Raw genomic sequence first — 15562 nt, 5'->3', positions numbered from 1 at the left:
GTAAGGAGGAGGGGGGGGGCTAATCATATGCTAAGTGCTTGTTGAAAACCAGGTTTTTCAGATGATAATTGAGCGTCTTTAGTCTAACATCTCTGTTTTAGCCCTCAAGTGAAGATTAACATGTTTCCATTCCTGTTCTCAGGTTCGCTCAGGACAATTCCCCCGCATTTGGGGCTCCACACGCCGCATCTCTCAGGTGTCGGCAGGTGAAACCGAGTATAATCCATCTGGGAAAGCTGGCAAATGAGATGAGCAATGGTGGAGGAACTGTGAAGACTCTGTAGGCTGCAGATACCTGCACCGCCAAGATGACTAAACAAGGCCTTTTATTCCCTTTACAAGCTGGGAAACTATCCTCCTCAGCCACTGATCTCTCTGAGAGAGCAACTATACACTGTGCACTTTTTTATTTTTAAATGATTTGATATTTTATTGCGTATTTCTTTACAGTTGTGTACTGTTTTTTAATCAGCATCATTCCAAAGAGTGGCCTTGTTTTTGTGGATAGAGAAGAGCTCTGTGTTTGAGGTTGTGAACCGCTTTTGAGCTGTATAGTGAGTCATAATTCAGGGAAGCGACTCATTCCGATGCACATGCAGCCTCGGACACAGAGAGTAGTAACGCGGTGAACTCTCCAGGCTCCATGTTCTTGGCTTCTTTCTTGTCGGAGGAACAGCTGCGATCTCTGTGCTGTTGAATGTACCAAAACCACTGTTTTGGCAACGGCACCTTCTTAAAACTCCTGGAAACTTGAAAACTGCTGTAGATGTTGCTCGAGCTTTCCACATTGCAATACTGGTGAATACCACATGGGGGTTGACTTTGTAAAAGAAAGATACAGGGGGGTAACTGATCACTATAATGGACCAAAGCTGTGTTGTGATCTTTTAGCGGTCGATATCAGGAATTGCTGATCCTTGCAGCGGAAGTGCACCGCAATACCACAGTGTATAATCCTGCATTCCTTTTAGGCTCTAAGCGATGTAAAACTGTTACAATTAAAGCAATAACTGCTTTAATGGTCAAGTATGTGAAATATATTCACTTTTTTAACATGACTGTGGAGCTTGGATGCAATGAAACTCGAGAGGAGTGCCTCGTGTTGCCTTACACTCACAATGGAGTAAAGACCTTTACAAATGCGTCCGTACTGTTTTTGTTATTACTCTGTTTATCACAGAACCATATTCTTGTTTTTACTTCATCTGAAAAGTGCCTTTTTTTTAGCTTGAGTCTTGAGCCATGTACAAACACTGAATTGCAATCATCTATTTCTATTTAAGATCACTATATGTCTGAATGTTCCCGTGCTGAGCTGATTTAAGCACACCGTACTCCTCTGCTGTGACTCAGATGTGGATAAGATGTTGTTAATGAACTCAGTAAACTGTTGGCTGGATGTACATACTTGCCTGTACTGGTAGTGTACTGTTTTATGAAGCACTGAAAACATCTGAAGACGTGATGACTCTGCAACACGTGAGCATGAAGGTCTGCGTGAGTGCGTTTCAGAGGAATTCGCTTCCTGCCAGCTTCTTTTACTGTGGTTGGAACAAAGTAGTTGTTATGCAGTGTCATGACGGGACAGAGACAAAGGGAACTATTTGGGCAAAAGCAATACCCATAATATTGTGCACACATACAAATGACCTAGTCTTTGTAAGTGATACTCAGAATAACCTGAAGTGTAAGCAAGTATAAAAAACTATCTTTGAAGTATTTACTTATCAATTCATCTGCTTTCCACCCTGGAAATACATGAAATCAGTACATTCAGGCCGTCTGAAACCACATTTTATACAAATTGTACTGTATCTCGTATAAAAGATTGTTTGCATTAGCAGCAGTTCAAGTACACATTTGATCATCTAGGTTGTTATTGTACATACTGATATCAATTCATGTAACGCTGCTCTGTTTTGCTCTCAATGTTATGAATGTAATATTTCACTTAATTATGCAGTGATGCTCAGAGCCTGTTTAATCAATGGAGCTCAAATGGAGGTTTCCTTTCATCATTGGGTTTTAACAAAAAAAGTGGGTTTACGTTGTGATGCATATGATGGTTTTGGTATTATTTGTTGTTCAATTGTCCTAATTTAGATTCAAAGTGATCCTACAAAAAACGTTTAGCAAAAATGCAGCACTGCTTTGAATTTGGATTATTATTTAGCCTTTGTATTGTTCTTGGAAGATGTTGAAAATACACATTACTTTTTTTGACATTACGCCTGTGGGGGTTGAGATTGTCTGTCTGTTTTCTCTCTGTTTCCATCTGAAGTCATTTTCAGAGTCTTAATACTCCTTGAAATTGTCCTAATATGGACAATGATTGTGACTGCTCACTTATATTCAGGAACCCTCTTTTCTGTGAACTACTGCCCATATCCTGAGGATGATCGCCCATTACTGAAAAATGAGCTCTGAGTCTTGTGTGTGAACCACAGCAGGAAGGAAACTGATCCGTAGCCACAACGTAGATCATCCAGCTCCTCTACTGTAATCCCAGCCTCGCATGCGTCTGTGATGTTAACCCTATTTGAGTTGAAAAGGTCACAGTAGTGAGCAACAGCACATTTACTTGAAGAGGAGACTTTGATCTCCTGGTGGGCCGAACATCCTGTCGGCCTCCCCATAAACACCTTCGGGGGTACAATTCAGAGGGGTGGGGAGGGGTGAGGAGGGTGATAAAAACCGACCTGTAGACCCCCAGTCAAATAGAAACCACAGAATAGTGAATAAGGGAAGTGGAGTAGGAGGGTGAAGAGGGATGCAGTCACTCTGATGTGGCTCCATTGACAATGGTGGGAGGGGTTGACACCTCGCTCCAGTTATTGACAGTATATCTCCCTCTGACCTCTCCGGTCCTGAGGGCAGGCTGAAGGGATGGATGTCGTGAAATGCTGCAATTTTGGTGTTGTTCAAGTTGTTCCTGTCAAGAACCGCAACAACCCTCAAACAGGCCTCTGCCAACGACCTCAGCCCTCCCCCTCTAACCCTATCCTTCTCCCCCTCCGGTCCATTTCTCCTCGGCCTGTGGACAACAAGATCATGTTTTTTTATAGCTGCCTTATCGTTCCCACCCATGTATGACCGCAGAGGAACCCGGCCCTCAGATAAAGAGTCTAGAATAAAGTAAAGGATAATGAAGTTAAGGGAACTGTTTATTTGCCTGATTGCTGATAAAGGTGTGTTTATTTTACCTTTTCATTTGATGTTTTTATCTAAAAGAAATCTCATTCTTACCTAAAAGCCTTTTTTTTTCTTAAAACAAGGAAAACATTTCTTAAGATTACTACAACATGTTGCTTATAAAAATCTACTTACTTTAAGAATATTCTAGTATCAATATCTTGTAGCAAGACAGAATGAGGCAGATTGCTGCAGGTGAATAAAGAAAAATGACACTTAATAAAAAAAAATAAACAAGTGGGTTTGCATAAATTAATTATGTCAGTTATTTTGTATTTCTGTGTGTGTGAGTGAGATAAACTGAAATATGTGTTGAAGTTTGATCAGAGCAGGAACATCCTCTCTGTCTCCTCAGCAGGCTTTGAAGTGCAAGTAGCATTGTGTCTGAGAGATCTCTCCATTTGTTTTCCTCTGAAGTCTCCAGGCCCCCCTGTGATGCATTCACTAGAATTTACAAGGTGTGTAATTTACCCTGCGTTGGTTTTCTAATCTTTTGAATAGCTGAGATCAAACATGTGCTTCTTTTTAAGAGCATCTTGTTTGATTCACATGCTCTCTTTTGTTTCTGATAACAACTGATCACAGCTCTATGTAAGTATCCCTGCAGGGTTGTAAAATGGTGTCATGAACAGAGCTCCATTTAATAAGGTTTTATCCTAGGATCCACCTATAGGGTTTTTAAATGCTCCATTATCTGTGGTGGATGTAGGCCTATATAGTTGAGAGTGTAACCCATAATAATGTTTCTACTATGAATAAACAGTTAAAGAATTCTTACAATCCTGTATTCTACATTTGAACTCGTAGGTCCTCCAACAGGACACCTTGAGGTCTCAGCCACCGCTGGTGGAAGAAGTAAAAGTACTTCTTCCACCAGCCTATATCACAGTGCAGAAATACTTTGCTACACATAAAAGCCAAGCATTAGAAATACTACTTGAGTAAAAGTATATAATATATAATACATTATTATTAACTACTTTAATGCTAGGTAGTTTAATCTAATTCATTTGTTGATTACTATGTTATTGAGAAAAGAAGCAGAATAAAATATTATGTTATATATCATATCACTATTTCAAAGTTATTTTTGCAGTAGTGGAGAAAGTATTCAGATCCTTAGATAAAAGTACCACAGGACAAAGTACTTTATTATAAGTAATAGTCCAGCATTGAAAATGTTACTAATGTAAAGATACATTAAGCCTTATAAGAAAAAATATACTTTTAAGTTTTAAAAGTAAAAGTACTGCTGTAAAATTGCCACTGTGAGTGTTAAACATTATATTATATTACTGAACTATTTTTTTTACCGATGTATTAATGTGTAAGTACTATTTTAACTATTGTATATATTGTTAGGTAGTTTAATATATAACAATGCAATATACTTTCAAAGTACAGTAACTATAGCTGGCAAATGAATGTATTAAAAGGGAAAATAGTGGCATCAAATGTAAATACTGGATTAGAGTACAAGTACCTTAATTTGTATTTATGTACAGTATTTAAGTAAATGTACTGTGTCACATCCCACCACTGATGTAGTGTCTGCATTTTTAAAGTTATTTACTTTGGGCTCCCATATATTACTGCTTGCTAATATTTTCATATATTTGTGGATTCCAACAGGTATGAGGGTATAACAGTCATTTAACTACATAATCACACACATACAGAAACAATGTCAGACTTGATTGCAGTTTCTCCATTACATTGCTGTTCCCGTCAGCGCGTCGCAGGGATGCAGCCAATCAGGGAGCCGCATTGAAAGCTGAGGAGATGGGAGGAGAAAAGGCCCAGGACAGCTTGCAGGAGCTTTTCCTGCCTCATCTGTTGCAAAGCTGCGGGAGAGGTGGCAGTCCATGCATCCTGCCATCTGAAACAGAAGAAACTTTGTGTTAACGTACACAGTATCAGCAGGGAATGCATTGAAATAAGTAAATTAAAGAATCTACGGATTAGACAGCTTGCGTTTTGAAGCCGCTTTCTCGTGCGAAAAAAACGTCTGATGACTGGACTATAAGAAAACTTTTCCCGTCTACAGAACCAACACGTTTAATCGGAGTTAGCTTTTTTTTAGTGTCACATTAAGATTTAGGTGAAGTGGAAGTTTTGATGACACTTTTTATGCGACTGTTGAGGGCTGCAGACTGAAAAAAGACGCACCAATCTGTCGGCTCGAAGTCGAGAAGGATTTTGGAGACTGCAGACATGAGACCATTTGTCATCTGCGCGCTTCTGCTGTTAAAAGTAAGCAACTGTTGCCTTACTAACACACGTATTTATACTACTCAAAAAAAGCCTTTGTAATCTGCTGATTTGTTATTTCTCACTTTCATCATCATAACATATCGCAGCCTTTGTGAGTTTTAATCACCGAGTTCAGCCTTACACTATTGTTCCCAAAGGAAATCTGTTTTACAGCACAGAGCCAAGGCTGTGTCACACGGCCCCTGTTGGTGAACATGTTTGTTGTCATTTTGTAGTTGGAAAATAACAGTACAAATAGTGAGAGTGGACATTAGATTAAAATCTCATCCTGTCATTCTTTTTAAGTCTCTCGTGACTAATTTTCTGCTTATTTTTGCTATAATGCCGTTTGGCTTGGTCTGTGGCCTACTTACTGTACATCCACACGGGCTGATGTAGACTGTCACAAGACATCCTGAAAGTATGTCCGTAAGACTCTATGGAGAATAAGCCAAACAACCTGGAACATCAGACAAGAACAAAGCACAGGAGCACACATTTAACCAAGATTATGCACCCAACGCAGCTATAAATGATGTATTTTATGAACTAATTATAGTTTCAGTGACGTTTGATAACATATTATTAAGCCAGGATCAGTGTGAAAAGAAGGCCGCTGCCTCCACAGTTGCAGACAATCATTTGACACTCATCTACCTCAAAAAGCCCATGGGGCTCGTAGTCCTGTCTGGACACGCTCCTCAGTGTCAAAGCACTTTTGTTAGATCAAAGTATTTAGATCAGCTCTTAAAAAGATGTGTATCTCTTTTATATTATGAGGGTGTGATGTCAAAAAGGGTTATATTTTAAATCTAAGATGCCGTTTCTCAAAAAAACACAGTGACGTTCTTTAGCCCACTGAAAAGTTTTTGTGCTGGCAAATGGTTATCCTATTACTCACTGGATGATTAAGTGCAGAAGTCAATTGTATCTTACATTTATGTGAGAACACTCTTCATGATTTTCGACTGTTAACTTTAAGCTTCATTTTGCCTGTATTTTACTGTACATGTTGCCATATTTGTTGCTTACGACAATTCCTGGTGAAAATGTGGCCTAGCTTTCAGTATAAGCTGGGGTCTGGATATCCGGAGCAAAGCAATTATCACAATTTTCTCCCAGTTTGTGGTGTGTGTGTTGTGTGTGTGTGTGTGTGTGTGTGTGTGTGTGTGTGTGTGTGTGTGTGTGTGTGTGTGGGGTGGTAGTTAAATTTGTTACCACGGTCATTTGAATTTCCATAGAGTAGTTAAGCAGATTTCTTTGGGGGCCAGACTTCAGGATAATTTCAAACATTTTAATCACCTCTAAACTCGTGTGAGTTGGAAATCAGTATATTAAATATTATCCAATCACTGTGTGCTGTCTTGTTTCATTTAGGATCATAGTTTTGGGTGAGCCTTTTATGCCAGAAAAAATAGAAACCCATGTCTTTTAATTTGTCCCTTATGCTCCCTGTACATAATGACAGTAATCAGTGCAGATGGGATGTGCAGCTTCAACAACTTTCCCTCAGTTCAGGCTGTCTCTGCTGAAAGACCTCTGTCTGTTGCTGTCACAGCCAGATTGTGAAGGCTCATGGGGTCATTGTCTTCACAGGGAGAGAGCATCCTTTTGTGTGTTTATTTTCACGCGGATTAGATTAACTGTGGAAACTCCAGCCTGCACACTTCAAAAGTAGTCTCACTTCAAAAGGGCACAGAAAATATCTCAGGCACAGAGAAGGCTGAAATGAAGTGTGTGTGTGTGTGTGTGTGTGTTTTTGTGTGTGAGATCCGCGATGACTGAGTGACTCAGGCAGCCGTGGAGTTGAGAGCCCCATTGAAAGCAGTGCACCTCGGTGGTCCGTCTGTTCTCACTGGGGAATCCCTTCAGATTGCAGCTTCTTACCTAAATGGAAAAAGCAACTGCAACCCCCCTCCCTTCAGACTGTTCACCCCCAAGGCAACAGATAAGACTGAATATTCTTTGGTGCATGCAACTTAATCTTTGCTTGACAATTGGATATGATGCCAAAGTAGGATATTATTGATTTATGTAGTACTAAAATAAAGTTAATTTTTTTAAACTTTGATTTTGTCCTCTGATGTTACAAAACCTTAATAAAAAAAAAGAATGAAAGGAAGGAAGGACGCATAAACACAGTTTGTTATGAGGTGGATTTATTGGTCATTATGTCTAATTCTCTCTCATGTAGTTATAAATCCTACAGTGTAAAATGTATCGATTTATTACAGTACTAAGTGTAATAAACATTGATTGCACACTGAAATATTTTCTCATACCAATAAACATTAAGTGGTCCATATATAGTTAATAGAGTAAAGACTTAGTCATACCTCTACTGAGTAGATCACTGTTCCCACTGGTCTCTAGTGGGGCTTGGACCAAATATTTCATTGTACACCGGGCACCAGTGGGTGAACTGCCAAGTTCCTGCCCTCCAGGCAGGTTTACAGAGCCCTGACTCACACCCAGGCTCTGTGAAATGACAGAAATCCAAGCTGGAGATAAAAATAAAACGGAGCTGATGTCACAAAATATTTATCAAGGCTTAGATTGAGGGCTAAAAGGTTAGCTAGTGTTAGCAGAGGAGCTCCATGGAGCACATGGAGAGGACCAACCAGAGTTACCAGGAAGCCTTCGTGCTACAAGTTATTATGGTCCAGGCTCGGTCACAGTCTGCCAAGTCCAAACATCCTACTTGTTCCTGCCTGCTGGATCCTACCACCCTAACGCCCTAATACCTCTCATCAGGCTCCTCCGTGAGCGCTGCAGTCAAACTGGCTGTTGTCGCAAGCCCCGTTTCAAAGCTGTTTCTCCTGTAGTATCAGCATGGAACATTTCAGTGTTTTGTGACTGGGGGCATGGCACGGTGTGTGTGTGTGTGTGTGTGTGTGTGTGTGTGTGTGTGTGTGTGTGTGTGTGTGTGTGTGTGTGTGTGTGTGTGTGTGTGTGTGTGTGTGTGTGTGTGTGTGTGTGTGTGTGTGTGTGTGTGTGTGTTTCTGGTGGGCTTTTTGTTGGAGGCTCTACAGGTTCACACATGTTGCCTGTGTTTGTTGGCAGACTTCAGAGACAAAGAGAGAAATCATTGGGTTGTTTAGCTGTTACTTTTCCCCTTTGCAGGAGGTTAGTTGTTAGACATCTGTTTGCTCTTGTCAGCCCCCAGGCTGAGTAGGCCAATCTCCCTTAAATGTGTGCATGTTTAAGATGCCGTTGTTCAGAGCCTGGAGAAGGGGAGTTAGTGAAATACTGACCTCCATAGACACACCTGCGACTTCAAAGGCCCCCTCTCACCCAAACAGACATTTGCATACTGGGCAGCCTTGGTTAACTGACACCCTTGCCTGGGGCTGGAACCGTCTCCTTCATATACCCCACCAACCTCCTTTCTGGTGTCAAGAAATACACATGCATACACTGTATTCACACACACAGTTACACATCATGTCACATGTCATTCACAGTGATTTGGATTGAGTGGGAGGGCGGATGCTCTTTATACTTCTTCCTTCCTCCTTTTCTGAGTGTTTTCCTTCGCCCCTTCATGTCTTTTTCTTTCCACTGGTCTAAAGCCATCTGATTAAAGCCAGCCACTGCTGACAGGCACCAGCCCTGCTGCACAGGCCGTTAGGAATGTCTGATCTATCCCTCATGTCATAACTCAAGCTGGGCTCTCCATTACCCACTTGCAGATAAGGACTCAAAGCACTTTAAGGGTGAAAACTGAAGCAGATAGAAAGATCTTTTAAAAAGGGCCATTTTCAGTTCACCCATTTACCCGTTCTTCAGTTGCATAGGGGCGGTATGTGTGTGTGTGTGATTTTCTTCCCTCATGTTATGTATGGCAGATAGCTCCTTCTTTAGTGTTCCTGTTCGGCAACTACTTAAGTTAAACAAGAACCCTGTGACTGCTGATTCTAAATGGCCTAAGACATAAGATAGTAGTTGTTTAGTTACACAATGCTGGTATTTGTTCTAACTGTCATTTATTTACTGTAGGTAACTCTTGGAGATGTCTGTACCAGCGGCCAGTTCACTGAATCAGGGCAGTGTTGCAGTCTGTGTCCTGCCGGCTCCAGAGTGGAGGTAGAGTGTGGGAAAGAGGATACCAAGTGCACACCATGCCTACAGGGTAAGCAATTATAATCTAATGTTACTGCACCAATGTGAAATATGTTTTACCTGCCTTATTATTATCTCTGTCATCTGTTCAAGAGGGTGGAAGATTTAAATGGCGCTGCATCTTAGCATTACAGATTTGTGAAAGAAACACAGTTTACCCAGACTGACACTGATGTTGTGATCTGTTTCCCAGGAATGTTTACCTCATCTGAAGGCCTCGGCCCTTGCCTCCCCTGTGCCAAGTGTCCACCTAGTGTTCCCATGGTGGCCTCTTGTTCTGCCACTCAAGACACACAATGTGAATGTGACAACGGCTTCTTCTTTTTGAGTGGCCACGGCCTGTGTGCGCCTTGCTCCAAATGCACTCGTGGTGGCGAGGGTGTTACCCGGGAGTGTGGCCCACTGGGAGATACGCAGTGCCAGATCTGTGCCCCGGGAACATTTTCAGAGGAACGTATTACCACCAAACCTTGCCAGACCTGCACCCAGTGCTCTGACAGCGAAGTGGAGATCCGACACTGCATGCCCAACTCTGACACACTGTGCATGGGTGAGTTGTAAAGAAGAGTTAGACTTAGATTTTGAAATACAAGTCTGCTGATATTTAATATTTGTCTTATTGTCAACATGAAAATACACAATAAATTGTGTAAACTACGTATTCTCCGTGCAACATGTCTTCAGTAGGAAGAATGGTCTTAGGGCAGAGTGCCATAGACAGAGTAAGGAAATTGGAAAGTATTGAAAGACAGACTAATAATTGGTTTTGTTTTTAATGAGATTTCCCTGTAGTAGTGCCAGGCTAATCCAGGGGTTCCTACAGAGTCTTGAACGTTTGGAAGAATTCTTATTTTAACCGTTAGCTTTTCAAGGTTATAAATAAGCTTGAAATCGAATATATTGCTTTATTTCAATATTATCTGAAGTTTCATCTACACAATCACATGTAAAACTAAGTGTCAATATATATAAATTGCTCTGGGTATAAAGGAATTCTCTAAACTTAATTTATCAGCAATTGCATTTGTAGTAATTTGTGGATGTGATGATAAAGGCTAAAATAGTTTTTAGTTTTTGGTTTACGTACCTCGAAAGTGCTTGCATTTTACTCTTTAAAAAGCTGTGCGAACCCTGCTTATTCCTTTTAGGATCTAATGCAGCGAAAGGCAGCAGTAGTAAAAGATAAAAAGATAAAAGAATGAGCTAAAGGAAGGGGGACAGGGAGTGGGGGGGGGGGGGCCTCTGTGAGAATACAAGGACATGTGGTCAACACCTGCATCCACACCTCGTCTGAACACTCTGTAACACTCCGAGCTGAGAAACATGAGTAGTGAAAAAGAGCCCACTTAAGCGCTGTAATCCGATTGGTATGAGCTTGACAGGTCTTTAGGTTAACTGCCCTCCAGAACTTGAAGGCCAAGGGAGGCTGCTGACCCTGACAACTACTCCGCTTGCTCCCAAATGGCTACACTCGCTCTCCAGGAGTAAGGTCATCTGTACACACTCTGGGTCCATATGTCATGACCCTTTGACCCCCGGGAGTTCAGCACAGTACCGTGTAGTGTTTGATCCTAAAATAGGCAGACCACATGAGGGAGAACGACGCTGAAAACGGGGGCAATGAAAGGTTTCAAAACCCCAGGGGACTGGGACGACTGAGGCTATCATTACATCAGGCGTACAGGCTTCTGTGGAATTATTTCAGGCCCTAATTTCTGCAGCCCAAATGTGTTTCTGATGTGCACATGTGCAGATGCAAAGATACTGTTGCTGACACGTCTCTCCCTTTCTCAACAGATAAGAAGCTCCACATTCTGTCTCGTCCTGCTCTGGGTGGGTCTGATACTCCTCGCTTGCCAGGTGTTGAGGAGGAGGAAAAGTCTAGTATAGGCAGTAACAACATTCTGGCCTATGTCTCTGTTCTGGCTGCCGTCGTGCTGGGTCTGCTCATTTATGTTGCTTATAAATGGTGAGTTTTCAACAGGAATGGGTCCTGGTCCTTAAATGGATGTAATATAAATTACAACATTGGCACTGAGATGAAAAATAGCTCACTGCAGTAGGCTTAACTGACCTTGTTTTCTTCTGCTTTTCTCAGCTGGAGATCATGTAAACAGAAGAGGGCTCTTTCTAAGGCCCGTGCGGCTGAGTTGGGAGCATCTCCAGAGGGAGAAAAGCTCCAAAGCGACAGCGGTGTTTTTCTGGACTCTCAAAGCATACAGGACAACCAACCCAGCAAAGGTGTGGTAGACACAGTCCTTGTTTATAAAACTTCAAATGGCGTGGGAATTTCTAATATTAGAAAAAAGAAAATTTAGTTTCAGACAGAACACTAGTTGCCTCCAACTTCTCTTAAAGGTACCCTGTGGAGTATTTGTCCACTGGCAGCGCTAGTTTTTGTGAGTGGTTCTCTGATTCGTGTCTTATATTTTATGCAAACGCACAAAGATGTCTATGTACGAGCTTTCCTGACTCCAGCTTCAGGCTATTCCATTTATCAACTGTCAGTGGCGGTAATGCAGCAAGAAAAGTACCAATGTGCCAACAAAAAGCATAGAAGAAGAAGACTGTTAGCTAGCAAACACGGAACTAAACAAAGCAGGTTTCAAAATGTAATAAAGTTTAGTTTACTTTTTTGTTTTAATTAAAAAAACTGTCTTAAATGCATTTGATACATTTGTTAGGCTTCAAGGATACACCCAGTGAGCTTTTGAAAAGAATCCCTGAAAGTAAACATAAGTTTGTTTATTTATGAGAAAACTCCACAGGCCACCTGTGCCCAATGTTCCCCACAAGAATAATGACACAGAAGCTTCACAGTTTCACGCCTATGAAATGTTAAATGTGGTATTTCTATGTTTTTAACCTGCTGTCTAATTTGAAGTATCACATCCATTAATATTATTATTATTATTATTGAAAATCTATTCCTATTGTATTTTAAGTACAAATATCCAAACGGTAAGCTCATTTTTGTTTGTTTTTCCACAGGTACCAAGAGAGACAGCAAGCAGGACAACCGTCTGTACATCAACCTACCCCCCCACAGACAGGAAGAGGTAGAACGCCTCCTGCAGGAGGGAGCGGGCCGGGGGTGGAGGCAGCTGGGCGCAGCACTGGGCTATGAGCCTGAACAGCTGGACCTGTTTGGGCGTGGAGAGGCTCCAGCTCACACGCTCCTCTCTAACTGGGCCCAGAAAGAAGGCTCCTCTCTGGGACTGCTGTGTTCTGCACTGGCCCGCATTGAGAGGCCTGATGTGGTAACAGCTCTTAACTGCCCCACGCAGGGTGTTTCTGTGGTCTGACGGCTCCTCAAACATACGTATGACACTAAAAGACTCAAGTGAAGAACTTTCATTGAAATGACAAGGAAGGCACTCCGATATCAACTCCTCTGTCACTGTTGGAAGCTGCCACTCGTGCTTCTGCTTTGTTGGACACTTTTAATTCAGTTTTCACTAAGAAAACTAAAAATATTCTTGTATCACTTTCCTCTGCCCCAGTTTATGTCACCATTTGATTTTACATGAATCCAACTGCACAAAATAATCTCCTGTGATGTGTCTGATAACAAATCACCACTTTACTAGTGGAAAGGAAAACTCTGAATATATAGTACGTTACAACCTTTCATTGTCACTACTGAGGGAACAACTTTTTAAATTGTGGTTACGCCTCAATGTCTTGCTCAATGGACACAGCAAAAACCTGGTCGTATTGGATCTACACAACAATAAGTACATTTTTAATGTTGTTTACATGCACACAAATCCTGGTATTCTGCTTGTGGCAGGAAACGGAATAATATGTTTACACGTTTTGCAAGTGTGATTATTCAAAAAAAAAAACCTGTTTACATTTTATTTGGACAGTCATCAGATTTATCCTTTTCCCCCTCTAAAAAATATCAGTCTGCCACGTGCTATTGTAAACAAATACGGCTTAGATCATCACGTTTCCAGTCTAGCTAGCCTTGTTTTATGGACCACAACTTCAGCAACTTATTATTGCAGTTGATTTTTGCCAGAAGGAGACCTTCCAACAACACTGCTTTACAACATTATGTGACTTTCCCTATTCGGGATCATTTCGGTGCACATGTGCATGCCAAAAAAGAGAAGAAATATTTGGGGTTTACATGGCCAAGTGACCAACCTTCTCGATAATACTTGCAGTTGCTAAGAAGAACTTGGTCTAATGTGTAGATGGGAACTACTCACTAGATTGTTTTTTAAGTGTGTTGCCTTGTTCTGTTGTTTTCTTTTCTCCTTCTTTCTCTGCTGCAGTCACTACGTAGCCTTGGTATTTATTTACACTGAGGATATATTATGCACCAGTGATGTTTCAAATGTCATCTGAAGTCACGGAAATGAAGCCTTCTGTGAAATATAAAAAAAACGCCTTTCCTAGCTCTTCCTAATAACCATCTATGATTGTAAATATCTTAATTATTCATATCAATCATATCTTTATTGATTGTGATATGTCATGGCTTAAAGTGAGATCATTTATGAACTGTGAAGACTGAAGAAAAGGAATAGAAGTTCATCTATTTTCCTGACATTCATAATGCACAGGTTCTTTTTATGTCACCTTGAATTCTCATATTAGAAACAGGAACAAAGATATCCAAAGACACCTTCAACATCAATCCTTGTGTCCAAGTTGCCATCTTACTTTTGTATTTATTTCATCACAATTTCAAGTATAAGACCAATGAGAACCATGGACATCTGCGGTGTGCTAGTCACACTATGTGATGGCCTCAGATGGTTTGATATTTTTTTAACGCCAGCCATGTATGGTTTTGTGTATATATTTCCTAATGGTATGCCTTAATGTGTTTTTGTAAGAGTTTTATTCATTAAATAAATAACTTTGATAAGTCAGTTCTCTTTTGTTGTAACCGAAGGACTGAATCTGCACAGTAGTCTTGCTGTAGATAAGTGATTCTCCCCTGCAGATGTTTTTTTTTTTTTTAGATGAATTAAATAAGAAGATCCTCCCATCTGTCACGCCTGAACGTTATGTTTTAAGAGTGTCTGCAAACTAGTCATCAAGGGAGCAGAGACGTTGACACAGCTATGGCGAAAGAATTATGATTAAAATAGCTAAAACTAATAAAGTTAAAGTTAAAAAAGGTTAAAAATAATTGATAAACAGTTGACAAAGGATGGAGAATGAGCTACCTCAAATTTATGGATAAATGTGATATCTAAAAGTAACGTATTTACAATTCAAACCAGTTAGCTTAAATTAATTTGCTAAAAGTAAATGGTGATATTATAAAGTAATATAAATGATTAAATTACACAATGTTAGCCAGAAGTAATGGATAAACAGTTAACATTGTTAGCTTAAAGTAATGTAATGGTTGGAGTAGCAGCTAAAATAAAATGAACACAAACATTTAAAGTAGCTAGGATAAATAGTTAAAATAAATGGCGGTGACAATGAAGGGGTACTTAAGTTATTCTGATAGAGAGAAGCCAAATGACAAGGAATCAACAGACCTCAGTAGTTTTATTATTAGATATCCTTCATACCTCCCATAAGCCCTAAACAATTAGCAGCTCAGCAAAAGATGTGACATTAATCATGTGACTTGGATATGTTATATCCATTTGTGTTTATAGAAACATAGAAGTTTTTTAATTCTTTGAAATATGAAAATGACTGGACTGGATGAATTACACAGTGAGGAAGTGTCTGACATATTTGGACCCCTTATCAAGGTATTTAGTGTTTAAGAACATTTCCTATCCAAAACCCTGAGGGAAATCAGTTAAGGCGTATTTAATAATTTGAGAGTGAAATGAAAATAATATCTTCATCCAAAATATTCTGGAGGAAAGTTTCTCTCTGAGGCACAATCTGATTCCTGCTCCCCCTCTGCACTCAAATCTGTTAATGATCTCTCTGCATTCAGCTCTAAGTGGGAGCAGGCATCTTGCATGGCCCGGGGCAGTGTTACATGCCGTCACACACTCCAGAC

The 15562-nt window shown here is 40.5% G+C and overlaps 2 protein-coding genes across 2 annotated transcripts in view; both read left to right on the top strand.

The window, feature by feature from the left end:
• Window positions 1-3448, top strand: part of nbeal2 (neurobeachin-like 2) — a 35503-nt gene extending 32055 nt beyond the window's left edge. Inside the window, 1 exon segment of the mRNA XM_029450633.1 lies at window positions 143-3448. Coding sequence (XP_029306493.1) covers window positions 143-247 — 105 coding nt within the window. The 3' untranslated portion in view covers window positions 248-3448.
• A 1591-nt stretch (window positions 3449-5039) lies between these two features.
• nradd (neurotrophin receptor associated death domain) lies at window positions 5040-14456 on the top strand. Its single transcript, XM_029450725.1, has 6 exons — window positions 5040-5445; window positions 9445-9577; window positions 9761-10117; window positions 11365-11536; window positions 11666-11808; window positions 12559-14456. Exons 1-6 carry the CDS (start codon window positions 5407-5409, stop codon window positions 12870-12872), a joined length of 1158 nt encoding a protein of 385 aa, XP_029306585.1. The 5' UTR covers window positions 5040-5406; the 3' UTR covers window positions 12873-14456.
• The last annotated feature ends 1106 nt before the right edge of the window (window positions 14457-15562 follow it).

The sequence above is a fragment of the Cottoperca gobio genome, chromosome 16, assembly GCF_900634415.1.
Source record: "Cottoperca gobio chromosome 16, fCotGob3.1, whole genome shotgun sequence".
Lineage (NCBI taxonomy): Eukaryota > Metazoa > Chordata > Actinopteri > Perciformes > Bovichtidae > Cottoperca > Cottoperca gobio.
Note: the sequence above shows the minus strand (reverse complement) of the source record. Positions and strands in the feature narration are given on the sequence as shown.